This window comes from Drosophila sulfurigaster, chromosome X (genome assembly GCF_023558435.1).
Source record: "Drosophila sulfurigaster albostrigata strain 15112-1811.04 chromosome X, ASM2355843v2, whole genome shotgun sequence".
NCBI classification, from domain to species: domain Eukaryota; kingdom Metazoa; phylum Arthropoda; class Insecta; order Diptera; family Drosophilidae; genus Drosophila; species Drosophila sulfurigaster.
Window position 1 is genome coordinate 19,100,823 of NC_084885.1, and position 22,447 is coordinate 19,123,269.

Sequence of the window (22,447 nt, forward strand, 5' to 3'; positions counted from 1 at the left end):
ATTTATAAAATGTTTATAATTAAATGCCGCATGGCCATTGAAAGCCACTGAACTGGCAAAAAGTAGTTTAGTCGTTTTTACTCAACAACCAGCGAGCCATATACAAGGCAAACTATATTATATACTCCAGCTATGTCTAAATATAAATGCCCAATACTCACACACACACCATACAGACAGACAGAGAGAAAGAGAGCAAGTTAGATAGATAGGCAGACAGATAGACACTGACACATACACATACATTAGGCCACAACTAACAAATGGGTCTGGGACTGAGGCTCAGCTTTAGCCTCGACCAAAGTCCTTAAATGCCTGGCAAAATTACACACAGCGCAGCGCAGCGCAACAGCAGAGGCAAGTGGCAAGTGGCCCAGCGCTGCTCCTCCTCCTGCTGCTTCTCCTGCTGTTGGGTTGGCGGCTCATTTGGGCTGTGTGTTTGTCCGTCCAGCACGCTTCCATCGCCCTGGCTTTGGGGGGGGACAATTGTGCAGCGGCCCAGTCTTAATTCAATTGTTTGTAACATTGCCGGGCATTTAGGGCTAAATGCTTGCTAACACATAATGCCCATTAAAGGTGATGTATTGCATGTATACATAAGAATATTGTGGCACAAACGAGCGACGACAACCACAACTAACAAAGGACATTATTTTCTTTTCCTTTCTTTCTTTCTTTTTGGTGTGTGTAAGAGAACTTGAACGAAAACATAGCTCAATTAATTTGCTATAAAATTCATTCTTTGAATTAAGCAAAATTCTTTGAGTTGCCTTAAGTAGATGCATAAATTATGCAAGTTTCATATTTTGCTAACTTATTTGCAAAGTGCTGGCAATTGAAATTCCCTTGGCTTGCTGCTTGCTGCTTGCTGCTCGATGCTTCTCTTTTCAATTAATCGAAAATTCCTTAAGTAAAAAGTTAATCGATTGGTCGCTTAACAGCAGCAAACTTATTTGTCTCTTTATTGATAATATAACCAACAAAGTTTCGCTGCCCAAAAGTTTCGTTCGCATGCGAGCAAAAAGTGTTTTTGGCTAACATTTGGACAAGTTTCTCGGGTTGAGCCTTATGCTTAGGACCACATGGCGTATACGCGTTGTCACAAAAAAAATGGGAAAGGAAAGGAAAAGCAAAGGAAAGTGAGAAGCACCGGCTGGGCAACAGTGCTTGTCAAACTGAACTTTAAATAACGCTCACGCACACTATCACAAACACTCACACACACACACAAATACACACACCCACACAAAGCACGCAACATTCACCCACAGAGACAGTCGAGTTATAATGTGTTTGCTTTGCCTATTTGACAGAAATGACTTTGTGACACAAAACTTTGAACTAACACACAAAAACAGCAAAAGCCCCAGCAAAGCCACAGCAACAACAACAACAACAACAACAACAACAATGGCAAGGGAAAACAAATGGAAACAACAACACAACATTTAGCCTTTTTGGCCCTTACTTGAATATACATATGTCCTTATATATGTATGTGTATGTTTTGTGTGTGGCTCAGCTACTCTATCTATATACGCATACTACTTACATATACCCAGCATATATTTATATGTGCGTGAAAGGTGCTCACTGCTGGCTGGGGGTTGGGGAGAATTATTTTTACAATTTCAATGTCAACGCATAGAAGAGGTCCAAACACACGCGCGAAGGCCGAGTGTCCACGAACGGATAAAAGCGAGGGGCATAAAGAGCAAGAGGGAGAGCGAAGAGAGAGACGGAGCAACGGTCAGTGTTGGCCGTAGGGCAACCGTTGTTGTTGTTGCTGTTGTTGGGGAATGGGTAACTAACTAACGTCAGCAGCATTGACTTAACTAAAACAAGCAAGAAATCTACAGTCGAGTAGGCTCGACTGCGAAATACCCGCTAGTAAAAAAGTGAATTTGCTTTGATTTGTATAACATGTAGTATTTCAATCCAGGCTATGTTTGTTTGCAATAACTTCATTCTAAAGCCTGTTTCTTGAACAACTTTTAAGTTGATTTGATCACCAAATTAGAATTAGAATTATCTGGTATTACAACTCTTGTTTTAGTAGCTGTTGTTCATTTAACTGCTCAACTGACTCAACTTTTTTTTAAATAATTTTTCCAATACAACAACCTTAACAACTCATTTAGGAGAAACTTATTCGGGCCAAGCCTTATCCTCATATCATAAGTACGTATAGTATATACGTTCAACTACTTACTAAATCTTAAGTCTCAACAAAGTAGGTGTTGTTGTTGACTTACTAAAGGCGCGGCTAAAATATAAAAAAGAGTTCCAAGCCACAAGATAAAGTACGAACATAATCAGTAGCAAGCTGAAGCTGCTCAGTGGCGCCATCTTTTGCTCGATCTCGCAATGAGGATTTGAATTGCTGAAACCTGAAAGTATGCTACAAAAAATTCTGTTTTATTCTGATTTTGACTTATTAAATGGTTGAATTAGAACAGCAAACTTGGAGAGTAACGAACAATAAAGACATTTGAATTAAATAAATTTAATTTAAAAAGAACGAGTAAGTAAGAAAGTTTCTGTACTTCTGCTTGCTGCTCTCTTATGTTCGCCTGGTGTTTCACCAACTGACTTGACACTTTTAAGCCATTTGTGGTGGCTTGAAGTAACCAGCAACCTCTCCACGTGGAGTAACTGAATGCCAGGTGTTTCTATAGGCTTAAACTGTCATGTGTATCAGATGATTGACGCCGCTTGAGAACATGGTTGATCAAGAATATATATTTGTATATATATTTAATGCCTGTTACACACATTTCCTTGCGGCACTTATAATACCCTTCTACCCCATACGTAGCGGGTATAAATACATATAAACTCGAATTCAGTGCCGAGAGTGACGACGACAATGTTGTGGGCGTGGCTAAAGCACAGCGGTGTGGGCGAAGGCGGGATCGAGGAGCGAGGTTGACGGTAAAACTTAAATAACAACAAGCTCAGCGGCGTGTACAAACAAATGCCTTTGGGGCCAGGCCACGCCCCTGCGGACTTCAAACCGCGCGCACATAAAATAAAAAATAAAATTAAAAACAAAACACAACAACACAAAAAAAATACAGAAGCAACAACAGCAATGGCAAAATAAAAACAAAAGACGGCAACAACAAAAATGTACAGAGGAAAATGCAAATAGAAAGTTGCCACAAAATGATTTGCCAGAACACGCACCAAAGCGGGGATCGGCGGCGGCGGCAATTGACGAGCGATGAGGCTGCCTCTGAGGGAGAAGAAGTAGGCGGGACAGCTAGAGGGGGAGGCAAACTGAAGGTGGAGGCGGGTGCGCTGTGACCTCACCTCAATGTCGCATTAAAAAATCATTTTCAATAACGCGCTCGGCTGCAGCGACTCTCTCTCTCTCTCTCTCTCTCTCTCTCGCACTCACACACACACACACACACACACACATACACACCGCACATAGAAGTCGATTGTTTGCATTTTGCATGCATTGACAAGCACTTTGGGGCATGCTTCGCATACAATCTGTACCAAAAATCAAAACCAAACAGCCAACTGTCAGCTGCAGGCGTCAACAGTGAAGTCTGTGGCAAATTTGCGCCTCGCGGTATGCAACGTTTTTTTTTTTGGTTGTTTTCGTTTCTGTTTTTTGTGTTGTTTTGTTTCGCAACAGCAAAATCCATTGAATGGGAAACTAATTTGATCAAAATATGAAAATGTTGGCAGGAGCAGGTTGCGAGGATAAAACGATAAATGGAAATTGTTTCATGAACAAAATATTCGTGTATTTGTTATGTACATTTTTCCATACTCGTATTTGCGGCTTTTGGCAAAATTCTTAATTAATTTCGATTTATTTTTGTTTGACAAACTGATTTTCAAATAACAAAACAATATTCGAAAAATTGTGTTAAAAGTGTGCTTGCTAAACATTTCTTTTATTTAAACATTTTCCAAATAAAAGCACATTTAATTTGAGGTTATAACGATGCAAAAATATTCATGTGCATTTGAATTAACAAAAACGAGCATTGAATTTATTTACATATTTAACATATTCTGCATATATCTGGGTGACTGACTAATTGACTGATTGCTGCTTTGATAAACTATCTGATTTTCAGGACAATTAACTAATTTTGTGCTAGTAAACATTACAATTTTTTCATACGCTCACATTATTGTTTGATAAATGAATGCCGTAAATATTTGATGAGCACTCGTTCATCGTTTCATAATTTGAACTGTTTAAAAATGTATTTTATATTTTTTTTTTTTTTGTTAATCGTCCTTCACTTTTCAAGCTTCAATATGAGTTTGAATAGAATGAAAATAATTAGCGGAGATAAGTCGGTCAAGTAATAAGGAAAAAACTGAAGCAGTTGATTTTCATCAAATATAAGTATAGTTAAAATCGCGCATAAGTTCAAGTTGCCCACTCATTATAAACTGTTTTTGCTCTTGAGCAAAAGCTTGTTTTTTTTTCCTTTTCAAAATATATATTTCTAAATTGAAATGTCACTGCAAAGCTGGGAATAAATTTAAATTTTAAATTTACATATTTTTTTGGCTTACATTTTCGTGGTGAAAATATTAGTAAAGTATTATAGATAGTTCTTTTTTTGAATTCGCAATATTAAATATAAGAAAACCAAATATGGGACACAATAGTTTGATGATACTTTATTCAATGTTTGGACAGCATAGGAAACATTTATATAGTTAATGTATTCTTCATAAAAGTAGGCGTAAAATGGAGCTTACATTTTACTTGAAGTATTTGAAAGCAAATGCTTTTAATTTCATGATATTTGAAATGAGTTTAAGTTCATATTTGTTGCTCTACTTTTCAAATATATTATAGTGGGAATGCTCCCCATATTGCTTTGGGATATTTCTATGTGTGGGTGCGAGACTTTTTCTCTCTCTCTCTCCCCCTATCGCTCTCTTTGTCTGTGTTGACGCACTCGAGTGCTGCCCACGTATGCATGTGACGTATTTTAACGATCTGTGGCCAAAAATAAAACGTATCCTTCAAGGACCAAACGTGATGTTGTTGAGGAGCATGACAACAGCAATAACTGCAGAGAGAACAATAAAAAAAAAAGAAAACAACAGCAACAACAACTACGTACAGCTGCCGCCATTTTGTGTTCAATATGTGGAATGTGGAACGCAATATATACTATATGCAAACATATATTGTTTTTTAAATGTTTTTTGTTCTCAAACTGTTGTTTTTGATGCGGTTTCTATTGCTATTGAAACTTGTCTAATTGCATTGCTCAAGGATAAGCGCATGCACGTTTAACAATAGCAACAACACGTTCCTCTAGCTACCTCTGTGGTTTGCATGTGTGTGTGTGTTGTTGAGGGACAATAGCAAAATGTCAAGTTTAATTGTTTGTCTGTCATTAGCGCACACACACACATGCACACACATGCACACACATGCACACACATGCACACACGCCGCTGTGGGAGCCTCGCTTTTTCTCTTTTTTTGTGTGTGTGTGTGTGTTGTTGCTAATTTTATACAATTAAATTTGCTTTTCATTTTACTCTCGCACACAAACACACACATATGTTGGCTGCTTGTGTGTGCTTGTAGAAAACAAAAGAATCAAATTCTGTTACAATAAGTTGCGCTGCGTGTATATTTGTGGCAAGCTCTCTCGAGCGAAGCACTTAAACAGCATCACGCTCGGTTGAATATGTTTTGATTAAGCCAAGTAGAACGAACACATTTTAGCCGGGCCAAGCTAAACCAAACCCTGCCCTGCTTACCTTCCCTTCCCTCCCCTCCCCTTCCGCCCCGCGGCCACAACGACAACCGAGTGCCGAGAAGCTGAGACGCAACGCAACGCAACGCGATACCAGAGCGATGCCCGAGCGAGCGATGCGACAGCAGCAGCAGCAGCAGCAGCAACTGAGGGGGCAAGCGAGCTTTAGGCTTTTGGGCCTGCGCCACCCATGAGGCCCAGAGCTCGCAGCTCGCAGTTCGCAGCTTGCCTCCCGCCACGCCTACTTTGGCAGCACACTCGTCTGTACGTGTGAAAGTGATGCTATGTGTAGTTCTCTGCGTGTGTGTGCGTGTGTTGGTTTGCGCATTCGGTTGGCACGTTTATATACTCCAACGACCAAACAAATGGCGGACTCACAGTCAACCGCAGGCAGCTGCAACAACAACAACAACAAGAACAACAGCGAGCACTGGTCAGGCAAAGGCTGCCTCTGCAAATGACGTTGTCGCCATCTCTGCTGCTGTTGTTGTTGTTGTTATGGATGCTGCTGCCGCTGGCTGCTGCTGTTGCTGTTGCTGTTGCTGCTGCTGCTGATGATGATGTGCGTTTTTTATATTTTCCCTTTAAATGGCAACTAAGCGATGCTGGGTGCAAACAAGAGAGTGTGAGAGGGCAGGCGAAGGATACTCGTATATCAATTCGCACGCACGCAATGGCAACGATGGGGCAACGACAAACAAAAGCTGCCAAGAACGCACAGTGGATCAGCAAGTAGCAGTGCAACACCGAGGATAACAGTATTTTATATAGATATAACAGTTCGATATGCAAATAAGAGTAGCAGTTCTCCATTGAGTATAACAAGTATAACAGTATTTTATACACATTGAAGTTTACTAAGCCACATTCAATAAGCAACTGAGTATAAATTTGTTTTATTAATATAACAGATTAATAAGCAATATGCCACAATAGTATAATAGTATTCTAAACATACAATAATTCAATTACTATTACATCAGTATTTTATAAGCAAACTATGCTCGATTGAATATAACACGTATACCAAAATGTTATATATTACAGAATCATATTTACGTTAGAATATGACACTAAATTCAACTGTGTTTTATAAATATAACAGTTTAATAAGCAATGCGCCACTGAATACAACAAGCATAACAGTATTCTATAAATAAACCAGTTTAATAAGCTAGCTCAAGTGCCTATTCTAGAATAAACATAATAAGTATAACAGTATTTCATATATGTATATAACAGTTTAATAAGCACATTCAAGTTGGAATGCGGCACTGAGTATAACAGTGTTTTATAAATAGAACAGTATGATAAGCAAACTCAAGTTCAAGTACTTCACTGAGTAGTCAAAAGTATAACAGTTCTTTATAAATATAACAAGTATGAACTCCGTACAACAGTATTTTATAAATATAACAGTTTCATAAAAATCCTTCATAACACGTAATTAAATAAATTTATATGAATGTGTTAGTGTGATAATCGCAATAATTTGAAATTATTAGAGTTGTGATAGGATTACTTAAGTAAATATAAAATAAAATAAATATATAAGCTACAATTATTATGCTATAAATGCAAAATAATTTGAGCGAAAAAAGTGATTTATTCTGTCGCACTTTTAAAAAAAATAATTCTCTATTTATTTACTAAGAGCTTATAGTATAGTATTTTCGTTGCAAATTAATGTAGAGTAAATTGCTACCAAAATCTGTATGCAAATGTTCTCAACTGTTTGCATAGCAAACTAGATTAACGCCATTTACATTCAATTATGCCAAATAAAATACCTAGAGAAATTGCAAAAAGCGTTTTACAAGCATTTCAGAATTTGTATTGTTTTCATACGCATTCCATTCTACAACAAGAAAATAAAAATCAATATTGAGCTGTAATATGCAGCAATTAGCATTCAATTTTAATGCAAAAAGGGGAGGTCAAGCATTGATTTATTGCAATTTATCAATAAGCGTCTGCAAGCACATTGTAAGCATAATAATAATAAAGTCCGGCAAAAGAAAATGATGAAACATTTTCTTTATTCGGAATTTTTATTGCATATCTCAAGTGAATGCCACAGTGGCTTTTGTGCGTTCCTCTTCTTTTTTTTTTTTTTTGTTGCGCTTATGGACTGAACACAGCATGAGGCCTTGTGGCGAGACTTGTTTTACTTTTTCAGTGTATATAGTAGAGTGTACAGTGTACAGTGTTCAGTGTGTGTGTGCTGGAGGGGGCGGGGCAGGCCTTTGGGGTTTCGGTTTTCAGTTTGACTTGACATGCATCAGCATCATTATTTTGTGCTTTTAATGTTTTATTTAGCCCGGTTGCCAACAGCTACAGCTACAGCTACAGCAACGGCAACGGCAATACATCGTATACACCCAGTTGTGTTGGACGCCTAAAAGATGTGGCAACAGAGCCAGGACGAGGGATGAGGGGGGAAGGGGAGGCGGACACGAAATGGGAGATGGTTGGGGAACTTACTGTCTGGCCTCAGCTCAGCTCAGCTCGGCAAGCGGATCGTACTAGCTTATGTGCCGTTTGCACTCGTATTATTCATGTGTGTATGTGTGTGTGTGTGTGTGTGTGTGTAGAGTGTGTGTGTAAGTATGTGTGCCATTTGCAACGAAACACTCAAACAACATTTAAAAAGGCCTCATTTTCATGAGCTGCTGCTGCTGCTTCTTCTCTCTCTCTCTCTCTCTCTTTCTATGTGTGTGTATGCCACTCGGCACATAATTGTTTGAAACAAATGTAGTGCACATATACAACACACACTCACACACATACACAGAGTGAACATATATGCTATGAGTATGTATGTGGCACGTGGCTGTGTGCGATATTTTATTAGGCCATTCAGTTAGTCAGTCATTTAGCCAGTCAATCAAACCGGGCGGCCAATTAAAGTTTTACTGCTCGTTGGCCAAACAAAAAGCGACGCATGAAATGCTTGGCTAAGCAAGCGCCGCAGACAATGAAACTGGAACCTATAAATATCTAATGATTTAACCGCTTACGCTGCGCTCAACGATATGCCTTTCTTTTTCCCACCACTCCCAATTCCCAACGGGGCAACAACGCACACACAATGAATATTTATAGACTTGCTGGCTAGAGGAGAAACCGATATACTGAAGCTTTTAGTAGTAGTTCAGCTCCAGCTCCAGCTCCGACTCCGACTCTAACTTCACAATCATAATATCTGCAGCTTAAGAAAAATACAAAAATACTATAGTGGAAGAAATGAGGTTGGGTTAGCCAGGTCGATGGATGAGTTGATGGCTAATCTAGCGCATTGGGAGAGAGTCAGAGTGTCAAGACTCTGGGCGATATGCTAGAGATCCTTGAGAGTTAAATGCGCACATTACGCATACGCCAAGTGTGCGTTGCTCGGCACAACACAATGGAACAAAACGAATTGAAAACTTTGATGCCCACTCAAAGGCACTCTCTTACCGTTGTGTGAGTGAGTGCTTCGTCGTAAGTGTATGTGTGTGTGTGTGTGAGTGAATGACGATTGCCCCAATTTGACTATTTGTGCTACACACTGTGTGTGTGTTTGTGTGTGTGTGCAACAGTCAGGCGTCAAAATCGAAGCCAAGGCTTTTGGGTGCACTCAATTTACATGCCTCGAAGTGTCTTCCACACACACACACACACACACATATACACACAAACACACAAACAATCACATCCACACTTGACAACAAGCAGCTGCCACTTGGAACAACTCAATCAAGATGATAATTTCGTTGTAGTTGCTAAGCATCTAAATAGCACAAGTCAGGATTGAAATACACACACACACACACACACACACACTCGCATTTGAATAAACATTAGAATTAGTTAACATGCTCGTATTTCTTGTTGTTTCTTGTTGTTACTCCCAAAGGTAAACCGAAAAGCCAAAATAAAATCGCCAGACATTATAAATTCAACATAGAGCGCAAAACGTTTACGAAACGAAATTAAACATCAAATACTTTCAAAGCATGTTCTCAAGCAATGCTTAATTCGACTTTTGTGCTCTGTGAATTTCGCATAAATTTATCAAGGGCATCTTCGATTACTAACGCATAAGCTTATAATCGATTTAAATTGAAGAAATTGTTCCTCAATGACAGGAACGAATTTTTGTGATTCAGTTAACAAACATTGACTTGAAGTTCTCAAATCAATGTGCTCAACATTGACTAAAAATGTTGCATTTTGTAATCGATAAATTGGAATATGATTCTTGCATAGCTGAAACATTCTTAAGAGCTTTAGTAGCTAACTAAGATAAATCTTTCTTTTTAAATTCTTCGTCACTCATTTTTAAATTCAGAAATTACTATAAGACATACATTATTATATTATATTTTGAAAGGCAAATTAAAACATGAATTTTAAAGGCATAGAATAATAAACTATGCATGCTAGTAAATGAATAAAAGAATTTCTGATCTATTTACATCTTTAAAGTATTGATACTTCTGAGTTGAATGCATTAAGTGCTGTCAAAGTGCATAAGAATATATCTGAGCTTTGAAGTTTTTTGTACTATATACTTATATTCATATTTGTAATTCTTTCACATACTTTTATGAACTATCAACGCAAGCTGAAGGAGCTATAAAACTATTGAATAATTACAATTGTATTGATAATTGAAACATTGAATAATAAACCAATACAAACATTTAATATGAGTACACTTAACGACTAGTAACTAAATTCTTATTCAATAAAAATATGTAGTCAAATAAATGATTTAATTTCCTTGCTTTTTATTTGACATCTTTCAGGCCTATCCCAATCGAGACATTACTAATATCGTGGAGTCATCGCACTACCAGAAAATCGGAGGCTGGTGTCGCCAGGGCGCACTCAATGCGGCCAAGTGCAAGGGAGCTCATCGCTGGATTAAGCCATTCCGTTGTCTAGGTGAGTACGAGAAGAGAAAATCTGTTTTGAAATGCCACAAAAATGTGAAACATCTGCTCTTTCACTCTATCTCTCTCTGTCTCCAACGAAAACAAACAAACAAAACAAATGCGACTGGCAACTGGAAATGATGATGTGCAATCTGTGATGTGATGCGACTTTTGGCAACTCGTTTGGCTTCAGAAGGACCATTCCAATCGGACGCATTGTTGGTGCCCGAGGGCTGCCTCTTCGATCACATACACAATGCGTCGCGTTGCTGGCCATTCGTGAGATGGAACCAAACCGGAGCTGCTGCCTGTCAGGAGCGTGGCATGCAGATGCGTAGCTTTGCCATGCTGTTGCCCTGCGGCATTTCGCTCTTCTCGGGCGTTGAGTTTGTCTGCTGCCCCAAGCACTTTAAGAGTGAGTGTAACCACCAAAACTAACCTAAGTACTTGACTCGACTCGACTCGACTTACTTGCAGCCGACGAGATACGCGTAAAGAAGACCGATATGCCTGTCATGCCGCCAGCTCAGCTCAACAGCAACAGCAACAACAACAATAACAACAACTTGAACGTCAACAACAACAACAATGTGGCCAACGATGAGCTTAGCGTGAACGAGGAAGATGAGAGCAATGACTCCAACTACTCAAAGGATGCCAACGACGATGAACTGGACGACGAGGACGATCTGATGGGTGATGATGAGGAGGACGAAATGGTTGCCGATGAGGCGGCAACAGTTGGCGGCGGTGCAGCTGGCGCTGGCAGCGATGCCAACAGCGGAGCACTCGATGACATCAATGCGGAATACGACAGCGGCGAGGATAGCGATAACTATGAAGAGGATGGCGCTGGCTCCGATAGCGATGTGGCCGGCATTGCCGATGCCTGGGATCAAAATGGCAGCTCGAGCGGTGCCAAGCCAGCTGCGTTGCCCTCGTTGAAGGCTCCATCGATGTCGCCGGCTAGCCTCACAGCTGTGGATCAGCAGCAATCGAAGCAATCGAATCAACAGCAACAAGCTGCGAAACCGGAACTTGCCACAAGCACGCCACAATTGTCAGCTGCTGCTGCCGCCGCTGCTGCTGCTGCTGCCTCGTCGGCTGCCATGGCGGGTGTGGGTGCGGGTGCAAGTGCGGTGGGTGCACCGCCATCGACGGCACAGCCAACATCGGATCCATATTTCACGCACTTCGATCCCCACTACGAGCATCAGAGCTACAAAGTAAGTCAGAAAGTAAGTGTTTACGTTGAGGGCGCAGGTTTATTTATCCAACAAAAAACAAAACGTATTCTAAACAAAGGAAGCCCAACAGCGCCTTGAGGAATCGCATCGCGAGAAGGTCACCCGTGTGATGAAGGACTGGTCCGATCTGGAGGAGAAGTACCAGGACATGCGACTGGCCGATCCCAAGGCAGCCCAGAGTTTCAAGCAGCGCATGACGGCACGCTTCCAGGTTTGTTTCCTCCCTCCTACCCCCACCTCCACAACCTCCGTATTCCACTTGATCCGTTTGTAGTACGTTCCTTCCTCCCCTATATGCATATAGTTTCCCAATCCCGATCCCAGTTCCACCGTTGTCAACATTGCTTTCTTCTCTGTCTCTATTACATTCTATTTGCACTGTCTCTCTCTCTCTCTGTCTCTCTATCTCTTTCTCTTTGGTTGCTTATGTATATGTATATACCTAACCTACACATGTACATATCTACATATGCATGTGTTTGCGTATGTGTGCGTGTGTGTGTGTGAGGGAGAGGACACTTTTAGTACACATTTAGTTTGATTTAGTAAGCAATATACATACGAGTATGTTTGAAGTACAATAACAACACATTAGAGGGAACATATTCAAGCCGAACCTTAACTTCATATCATAGGGATAATTTTGGCAGGGGACAAGTCTTAGGATTTCAAGTGAGAGTCTCTTCGAGATCGCACTGCCAGGATTTCTTAGCCTATAACTGTGGCTTCTGTGCAGAGTGCAGCTTCAAATCTCTCTGATCACTGCGATCCTCCAAATCTGCGCCTTAATCTATTAGCTTCAAGTAACATATTGATTTCCTTGCCTGCTTTATTTCTGCATCTTTCGGTCACACTTCTAGCAGCCTTTAAGAGTGGATTCTCTTGTGATTCTCTTGTCCCGGAATGATGCCAAGATATTACGCTTCGGTTAGTTGCTCCTTCCTAATAAACTCACATTGCGATTGGTATACTAGCCATCTATAAGTAATAGAGAATTCTCGGTTCAGTAATTCTCGTTAAAGAAATAACTCATGGGCTGCCTTAGAAGAGTTCTAAACATTCCTACTGTCCGCTACCATAGTACTATATACGTTTATGGGTCTTGAGATCGGCATCTTCAAGAAATTATCTGACTTTCCTTGTGAGAGTGATGTCATACTCAATGGGACCAGGGTTAGGCTGGGGTAGCAGTATTCCCGTGTAAAAAATTCATCAGAAGGAAGCTTTTCAGATGCTGTCTGAAGAAATTCAGATCAGTTTGTGTTGTGTGTTAAGCCGAGGAGTAATTCTAACGCTAAAACCGACCTCTGCCTTATTCTTATTTGTAAATGGGGTATGATAGTGGGTAGCCGATGTAGTTAGGCGTGACACCGACTTGGGACAATTTCTTCAAATACACAACTTGAACACTAATTGAATCATGACACAACCCTCAGATTTGAGAGCATGTACAAGACTCGGAGGGGGCATTGATCAAAAGCTGTTGCGCCCTTCAAGTAGCTTACAATATAATAACGTACTACAGCAATCAGTTTGTAATCAATCTATTCATAATCACTATCAATAACATTATCGTGATCATTATCAATATCATTGCCATTATCATTATCAATATCAGTATGATTTTTGGTTTTTGCTTTAAGTTGAAACACAAAATTATCATGCACCTGTCGAACTAACGATCTAGCCATCTATTTATTTCGATTTCTGCTTGAATTCTATATCATTTATGCAACTCTCTGTATCTCACTCAAACTCTATCTGTCTCTCTCTCTCTGTCTTATTCTGTGTAATTATGTGTATGTGTGTATGTTCGTAGCTGTAATTTCTCTCTTGTTTTGTGTATCCATGTATGGCAAATGGGAGCGAAAGAGGCATCAGATTGTAATCATAATAATAACAAAACCAATAACAGTAACAACAATAACAAGCATAATGATTTATTAATCATACTCTCGCAATATAACGAAAGCATAACGCAAACAGAATACAGAAAACAGAAAACAGTAAAAACAACAACAATTAAACAGCATAAAAAGACAAAGAACAATAGCAACATCAGAAATGCAATACAAAAAGATAACTTGTAAAATTTAGTTTTCATTATATTTATTTGATTTCGTTTGCATATTTTGTATCTAAGAACGAAAGTGCTTTAGTAGTTGAACGGATTGGCTTAATAATCTATATTATTTTATTTATTGCTATACAATTAGCGCTAACCAAAACAAAACAAAAACAGCAAACAATAACAAAACAATAACAAGAAAACGTAAGAAAGAGAAGCTGGCTTTGGCCTGTCAAAGTTTGAAAAATCCTTGCAGAGTTACTATCAAATAAGCTTCAGTCGAGTGTGCTCGACTGTGAAATACTCGCTACCCATTATTAAAGAGCATACAAGTGCTTCTTAAAGTATACCAAATTAATATACTGAAGAAATACTAATAATACTATATATCGAAGACTATATTTGGTACTGTCATATGTCATAAAGATCTGGTCGCTACTTCGATGTTCAATAAGCTATCTTAAGCGATAAGAAAAAGATGTTTGTGACGACCCGTGAACAGACGAAATTGCTAATTTGCACAGCTTTAAACAATTTCTAACTGCGTAAGAACTCAATACCAATTTGTGAAGCTCTAAATATCACACGAATTTGTATAAAATAAAACAAAGCCATTTATATTAAAAACCTTGTTCATTTCACTGCTCTGCAAGGCCATAATCAAAACCTGAACAAGCAAGTGCTCAGCTCTCTTTCCGTCGCTAACAAAACACTCTGTCTCTATCTCTCTCACTATCTCTCTCTCTCTCTCTGTCTCCCTCTGTGTGCGCAATACATATAAGGCTTAAATGAAATGCTGCTTCAATGCTAAAAAAAAAAACAAAAAAAAAACAATATGGCTTAAATGCTGCGCTTAAATATTTGTATGAATGAGCTGCCTCCAATAAAAACCGATTATGTAAATAGCAATAAAAAGCATAATATAGTAATCTCTATATAGCTCGCATAGCTCTTAAGAATCGTAGAATCCGAATCCATTTCGACTCCATGCTGTTGCACTGTGGCATTCCAAATCGAAACTCCATCTCATGCGAACTCGTACAGTTTTGGATTATATCCAATAATCCACCCCTGCCCACCCCCGCCCCTCACTCCACACTTCATTCACAAATCGATATTTATGTTCTAGTACTTGTATCGCTTTCTCGCTCTCGCTCTCTATCTCTCTCTCTCTCTCTCCTTCTCTCACTCTGCACAGCATTGTGTTACGTCAGCAGCACTTTTCGAAACTGAGTCATCCAACTCCTGCCCCCGCCGCTCACTTCCCACACACACACGCACACACACACACACAGACACGCACACAGTAAATTTAACTAACGACCAAGTGCAAGTTATAGCCATGAAAATTTGTACACAATTTAGTAAAGAACGTAACTGTATCTAAAACATCTAAAAGTGCAAAAAATCATTGCAAAATCGTAATCGTTATCTCGTTATCATAATCGTAATCGTAATCGAAGCTTTGCTGCAATCGATCGAATGAAACAAACAAAATCAAAACTGAAAACTGAAAACTGAAAATTCTGCAAACTCTCATGCTGATAAAATCTTTCTCTCTTGGTGTGCAATACGTCTTTATATGGGAATGTAATTTTAGACTTCTGTTCAGGCACTCGAGGAAGAAGGCAACGCCGAGAAGCACCAACTGGCCGCCATGCACCAACAGCGTGTCCTTGCCCACATCAATCAGCGCAAACGCGAAGCCATGACCTGTTACACCCAAGCGCTCACCGAGCAGCCACCAAACGTAAGTCGAGATAGATCGATAAATCGCACAGGTTCCACACAAATATCGATCGCACCCCCGTTTTTGTAGGCTCATCATGTCGAGAAGTGTCTGCAGAAATTGTTGCGTGCTCTGCACAAGGATCGTGCCCATGCCCTAGCCCACTATCGCCATCTGTTGAACTCGGGCGGTCCCGGCGGTCTGGAGGCAGCCGCATCGGAGCGACCACGCACACTGGAGCGTCTGATCGATATCGATCGTGCTGTCAACCAGTCGATGACCATGCTGAAGCGTTATCCCGAACTATCGGCCAAGATTGCCCAACTGATGAACGATTACATTTTGGCATTGCGCAGCAAGGATGACATTCCCGGCTCATCTCTGGGCATGAGCGAGGAGGCCGAGGCTGGCATTTTGGACAAGTATCGCATCGAGATCGAACGCAAGGTGGCCGAGAAGGAGCGTTTGCGTCTGGCCGAGAAGCAGCGCAAGGAGCAGCGTGCCGCCGAGCGTGAGAAGTTGCGTGAGGAGAAGTTGCGCATGGAGGCCAAGAAGGTGGACGATATGCTCAAGTCGCAGGCGGCAGAGCAATTGCAACAGCAGCAAACCCAGCAACAACAGTCGCAGTCACAGCAGCAGCAACAACAACAACAACAGCAGCAGCAGCAGCAACAACTGCAGGACAAGAGCATCAATAGCAAGGAGCTGAGCATGGACGGAGTTGGCGGTCTGGTGACTGCATCGAATCTCAATCTTGACACAACCAAGAGCGAGAAGGAGCTGGCTGATGCTGAGTATGCTGAGGCCACGGTCAGGTATCGATCAGTTTATCGCAACACTTATGCCATGTAATTGATCTGCATAAATATGTTTGTATGTTTTCATGTTTGATTTGCAGCACCAAAGTGCAGACCGTCTTGCCAACGGTGGATGATGATGCTGTGCAGCGAGCTGTCGAGGAGGTGGCTGCCGCTGTGGCCCATCAGGAGGCTGAGCCACAGGTGCAGCACTTCATGACCCACGATCTGGGCCACCGTGAATCGGTATTTGAGCTGCGCGGTCCACGTATCACGCCGCATCTGCCTAAAGCGTATCCTCTCTCGTTCTCATTACAGAGCTTCTCGCTGCGACGCGAATTCTCGCATGCGCACGCGGCCAAGGAGGGGCGCAATGTCTATTTCACGCTCTCGTTTGCCGGCATCGCCCTAATGGCTGCCGTATTTGTCGGCGTGGCCGTTGCCAAGTGGCGAACATCGCGTTCGCCGCACGCGCAGGGCTTCATTGAGGTGGATCAGGTATGAAAATAATTGATGCAATGGATGCTTTGCTAGGGAACATTTTGTTGATGCTAGTTATTGCAGTTCTAACAGCTTTCGTTATACGCATTTCACATTTAAAACTGTATAACAGTTTTTTTTTGTATAACACTTTTCGTCAACATGTGTATAACAGCTTAAAATATATTTTGCATTTAAACATTTTCAGAAAAATATTATGAAAAAAATTATAACAGTTATTTGTATAACACTTTTCGTCAAAATGCGTATAACAGTTTAAAATATATTTGCATTTAAACATTTTGAGAAAAATATTATGAAAGAAATTTTAACAGTTATTTGTATAACACTTTTCGTTAAAAACATTTTGATACACATTTAATTTATATTTGCATTACAACATTTTAGAAAAAAAAAACTTGACAAAAAGTTGTTGAACAGTTTTGTGTAACTATGTTCGTCACATTTTATTATTACAGTATTATACAAATACTTTGCAATATAAAAATTATAACAGTTTTTAATATATTTTTGATTATGCATTTCAATCACTCACTGACTCAAACGAAGCATCCACAATATGCTAAGCATCTATCGCTGTCTCTTTCATGTTTATGCTCACTCACTAATCATATGTCTATCTCTTTCCCACCAACAAATCTAGAATGTTACCACACATCATCCCATCGTGCAGGAGGAGAAAATCGTGCCCAACATGCAGATCAATGGGTACGAAAATCCGACCTACAAATATTTCGAAGTGAAAGAGTAAACAACTAGAGAAAAGCGAGCAAAGCAAAAAAAAAATAAAAAATAAAACAAACAATTAATAATTAAATGCATGCACCTAAACAAATGGCAAGAAGAAGAAGCAGAAGCAGAATAAGAAGAAGCAGCAAAGCAAAGAGCATGGCACATCAATAAATGAAAAGAAACCAAAAAAAAACAAAGAACAAAACAAGAATAAGAAATACAAAAAAAGTAAATGAAATTAACATATAAAAAAAACAAATAAGAAACAAACATTTTTTTTTTCGTCTAAAGGAGCGCAGTTCCGCAACATAAGTGAAATGTAATGCATCTATATATTAAATTTAAAAAATGAAAGGCAAAAATATAAAGCAAGCAATTAAATTTAAGTATTTAAATGTTTAACAAAAATAACAAAAACCAAAAAAATGTAAACAAACCAAAACAAAATGCAGTCAACAAAAAAGCAGCATCTCTCTCTAGCTCTCTCTCCCCTTTCTCACATTCTAAACCTAAGACAAATACTTCAAAATGAAAATTGTAAACAGAAACATACGCGAAATTGCAAGTGCAAATGAAAGGATACAAATGGAGAAGCTCTTCATTTGTTACATTCCCTAACATCAACCAAGTGCAGAGCAAAATTCAAATGTTTGCAAAGGGAAAATAATAAATGTTTGCGCGATATAGAAAATTAAACAAATGATTTTGTACTGCGTTGTTCTTGTTTAGAAGAATTGAATTTGAGAGGACTAAAGAAGATGCTAATATTTGAAATGTAATGGCAAATTCAAGAATATATTAATTTGAGAAAATAAAAAAACGCAATTGCATTGCAACATTTTGAGAAGCAAAAAGCAAAAGAAAAATACGAAGATTATATTCCTAGTAAATAAATTGTCAAGACATTCACAACGCACACTCACATTCACAGACAGTCACACACACACACACCCACTTTCATACACTCATACATAATCATAATGCAAAATGGCGGCATTCGCAAATAATATAAAAAGCGTAGCATACTTTTTAGCGCCGCAAGCAAAATTCTAATGGAAAGCCGAAAAGTTGCTATGAAAATTACAAAAGAAAAACATTAAAATTAATGTTAAACTGCGCAGCATGCTAAAAGAAAAACAAAGATGAGTAGATGCTAAAACTTTAAAACGCATAAGCAAAATACGTAAGCAAAAACCACACACACAAACACTCACACACACACACACGTACAGAGCGACACAGACACATGTGAACCTAAGAGCTACCTACGCGTACTAATCTATAAATATATATATATATACATATATATACACACATATACAGCTATATATATGGCAATACCACAAAAATCACATATATATATATATATTGCTATATATATATGTATTAACAATATATAAAATGAAAATGAGAAACGCAAAAGCAAAAGCAAAACGCAAAAATGTCCATAAATGTATTTATGTATCTATACACAACACCCAAAAAAAAAAAAAAAAAAGAAAAGCAACAAAAAACAAAATGATGAAAGCAAAAACTCAGCTAGTAAGGCAACTAAATAATATTAACAAAAGCAGCAAATTAAGCAACAAATGCAAGTGCATAGCCAACAACAAAAAAAACAAAATGAAACGCATATGAAAGAAATGAGATAATTCAATAGCAAGAAAGTTTTGCAAAAATCTCTCTTTTCGAACATTTTCTCAAGATTTTTTGGAACTGGTTTTTGTTCTTTTGCAACTAACACATACATACACATACACACACTTACACACATACACACGCACACTAGAGCCCCTGGGAGTATGCAGCAAATTTGTTATTGTGTTTGTTATAGATTTGTTCATATCAAATGATTTTGTTAAATTAGACAAATCGTTGAACTGAAGTTAGTTTTGCCAACTACTCAACAGCAACAACAACAACAAGAACAAGAACTACCGACGACACTGAATCAATATCACAATGCTATGCAAACAAAAGTATTGAAGTATGTTCAGGGTTCACCCCAAGTTGCTCTTCAGTTGCGCTTCAAAACTGATTGCACAATGGGCTGCATCAAAACAATTACTGACAATTAAAGTAAATACTGCAGACACAGGCGTATGTTACATACGGACAGGTGAACAAGTCACACAGCTGGACAAGCAATAGACAATAGACGGACCGAATCAAAGCAATTGACACTGGGAACAGATAAACGACAAGTGGACGGACAGACGGACAGACAGACAGAGGGACGGACAAGCTGGCAGGCGAGATAAACCGATTGAAATTGCTAGTTTAATTTTTCAGCTCGATTGCTTGGCAAATATTTGACAAGTGTTTGCCAAATGCTTTCAGATTTGAGACGTTTTGTCATTTAATAAAAAGATACACACACCCATACACACCCATACACACACACACATACTCATGAACCAATACTCAGATAAAAACACGAGCAAATCCAATTTATATAAATGTAATTTGTAGTACATTTTTTGCTATAAACCAAAGTTTGTAACCTTATTTGTATAACTATACGAATAAATCAATAATGATATATGCATATATACATATGTATGTGTATATCACACTTATATGTATGTGAATGTATATGAAATATATATTTAGCATCAACAACAAAACTCGTATTTACTCCCTTCAACAGGCACTCGATGTTGATATTCAATATTCAATGATTTCAAATACGATTTCGATTCGCGATATTCACACACATTGCATTAGCTTTTCAATATTCGTTCGTTTGTCGTTCGTTAGCTATCAAGTTTTCTCTATTGCATTCGGTTGCATTACTCAGGCCTATTACCACCATCTTCCCCCCCACAAAATCCATATTGCTGTGACACATATATAAATTTCATAACCTCTCACTTTCTCAAATAATCTACACTTAACTGCGCGAACATTGAGAAAAATACTCATATGCTTCAATGCATAGGTACTTATATATATATATATATATATTCAAATATATATTGTAAAGCTTTTCTAGGCTCCAAGCAAAACTCCCAAACTATCCGCTATAATCATTGTTTTTGTTAACCTCTATTTTTTTTTTGCCCAAGCATACGCCATACGTAAATAAGTATGTATAATATCATATTCAGAACCCCAAAGAGCAACTTAAAAAGACAAGAACAATCCGTAGTCCATAAAACGTTTATGCGGTGGCTGCATTTTCACTCACTCACACACACACACACTGCACACTCACACAGACACTGACGTTAGAGTATGACAAGAACTTCAACAGCAACAAAAATATATATATATATATATTTCAAATCACACAACTACAACAAGAACAACAACAACAACAGCAACAACACACAAAGTAAATACCAAAAAAAATCTAACTAGTCAAAGCTTGAATATTTTTTAATTTATTCATTAATATATAAAAATGACAAAATATATACATATATAAAAGAAAATTATTAAAAACAAAAAAAAAACAATTGATATTTACACTTAGTGAAGCAAAAACAAAAAAAACAAAAAGGAGAAGAGTAAAATGAAAGCGAAAATGCAAATGTGTAAGAAATAAACCCCGTCCTGCGTAAATAAAATTAAACATAAAAAGTAAAAAAGAAAAAATATCATAAATGAAAAATTTACACAAAATTTAAAAGCAAAACATTAACAAAATGCAAAAAAAAAACTCAAAAAACTAAAAAAAAAAAATACAAAACAAAACAACAACACACAAAAATATAAGAAAAAAAAACGTGTAATAAGTCGCATGTGTTTTTGTCGTAGTCTCATCATAAAAACAAAAGAAAAACAAAAATAAGAAATGAAATGAAATGAAATAAAAGAAAACCGAAAAAATAAAATTAAAACATAACAAAGAAAATGTGTACTTCTTTTTGTCAACTATGATTTTTGCATAGGTTCGAAATGGAAACGTATAAAAAATTTAAATATTAAATGTACTCAATGACAATTGTAATTGCAACAATAATTGTACGCTATATATATTATTATTAAAGTGGAAAGTGTAAACATTGCGCCATGCAAATTGTAATTGCAAAAAAAAAAACATATTTTCAACAACAATATGCAACATGCTACATTTGAGGAAAATGCAACAACACAAAATGCAAAATGCAAAATGCAGTCGAATGCAAAAAGAAGCCATGACAAATTATGCATAACAATTGTAAAATGTTTCACAAAAAAAAATGCAAAAAAAAGAAGAAAGAAGAACAACCAAAAAACCAAACATAAAACGTAAGCGAAAGGAAACCAAAATAAAAACAAAAAAGGAAAAAACAAAACCAAATAAAACAAAACAAAAAACCCAAATGGCAAATAAAACAATTTTCATTGTATAATCATATATTATTTAATTTTGAATTTTTGTGTTCCTTTTCGAAATATTTTGCATAAATAAAATAAAATAACAGAAAAACAATATCCTCAAATGCGTCTCACATTCCCTCTCTGTCTCTCTTTCTCTCTCTCTATGTCTCGCTCTTGCTGATAACACAAATAGCAAAGTATTTTAATAATGCCAACAGATTATTATGATTTATTTAATAGGTTTTTCTTCTTTATTAAATTTCCTGTTTATTGGGTCGATCGTATATTATGTGGCAAACACACAAAAACCCCTGATAGAGTCGCCGGGGCCAAGAAAGCGAAATTATTTGCGAATATGAAAATTTTAATCGGCTCTGCGGT

General features: G+C 38.1%; 1 protein-coding gene across 11 annotated transcripts in view; it reads left to right on the top strand.

The window, feature by feature from the left end:
- The window catches only part of LOC133848989 (amyloid-beta-like protein), a 70,514-nt gene extending 48,521 nt beyond the window's left edge, over positions 1-21,993 (top strand). For 4 of the 11 annotated variants that reach the window (XM_062284779.1, XM_062284781.1, XM_062284780.1 and 1 more), the window contains exons 4-12: positions 10,556-10,694; positions 10,878-11,099; positions 11,162-11,922; positions 11,990-12,142; positions 15,600-15,749; positions 15,819-16,543; positions 16,627-16,771; positions 16,844-17,023; positions 17,670-21,993. In XM_062284779.1, coding sequence (XP_062140763.1) covers positions 10,556-10,694; positions 10,878-11,099; positions 11,162-11,922; positions 11,990-12,142; positions 15,600-15,749; positions 15,819-16,543; positions 16,627-16,771; positions 16,844-17,023; positions 17,670-17,777 — 2,583 coding nt within the window. In that variant the 3' untranslated portion in view covers positions 17,778-21,993. The remainder of the gene's footprint in view (positions 1-10,555; positions 10,695-10,877; positions 11,100-11,161; positions 11,923-11,989; positions 12,143-15,599; positions 15,750-15,818; positions 16,544-16,626; positions 16,772-16,843; positions 17,024-17,669) is intronic. The other 7 variants (XM_062284785.1, XM_062284783.1, XM_062284789.1 and 4 more) reach the window with 7 other exon arrangements.
- The last annotated feature ends 454 nt before the right edge of the window (positions 21,994-22,447 follow it).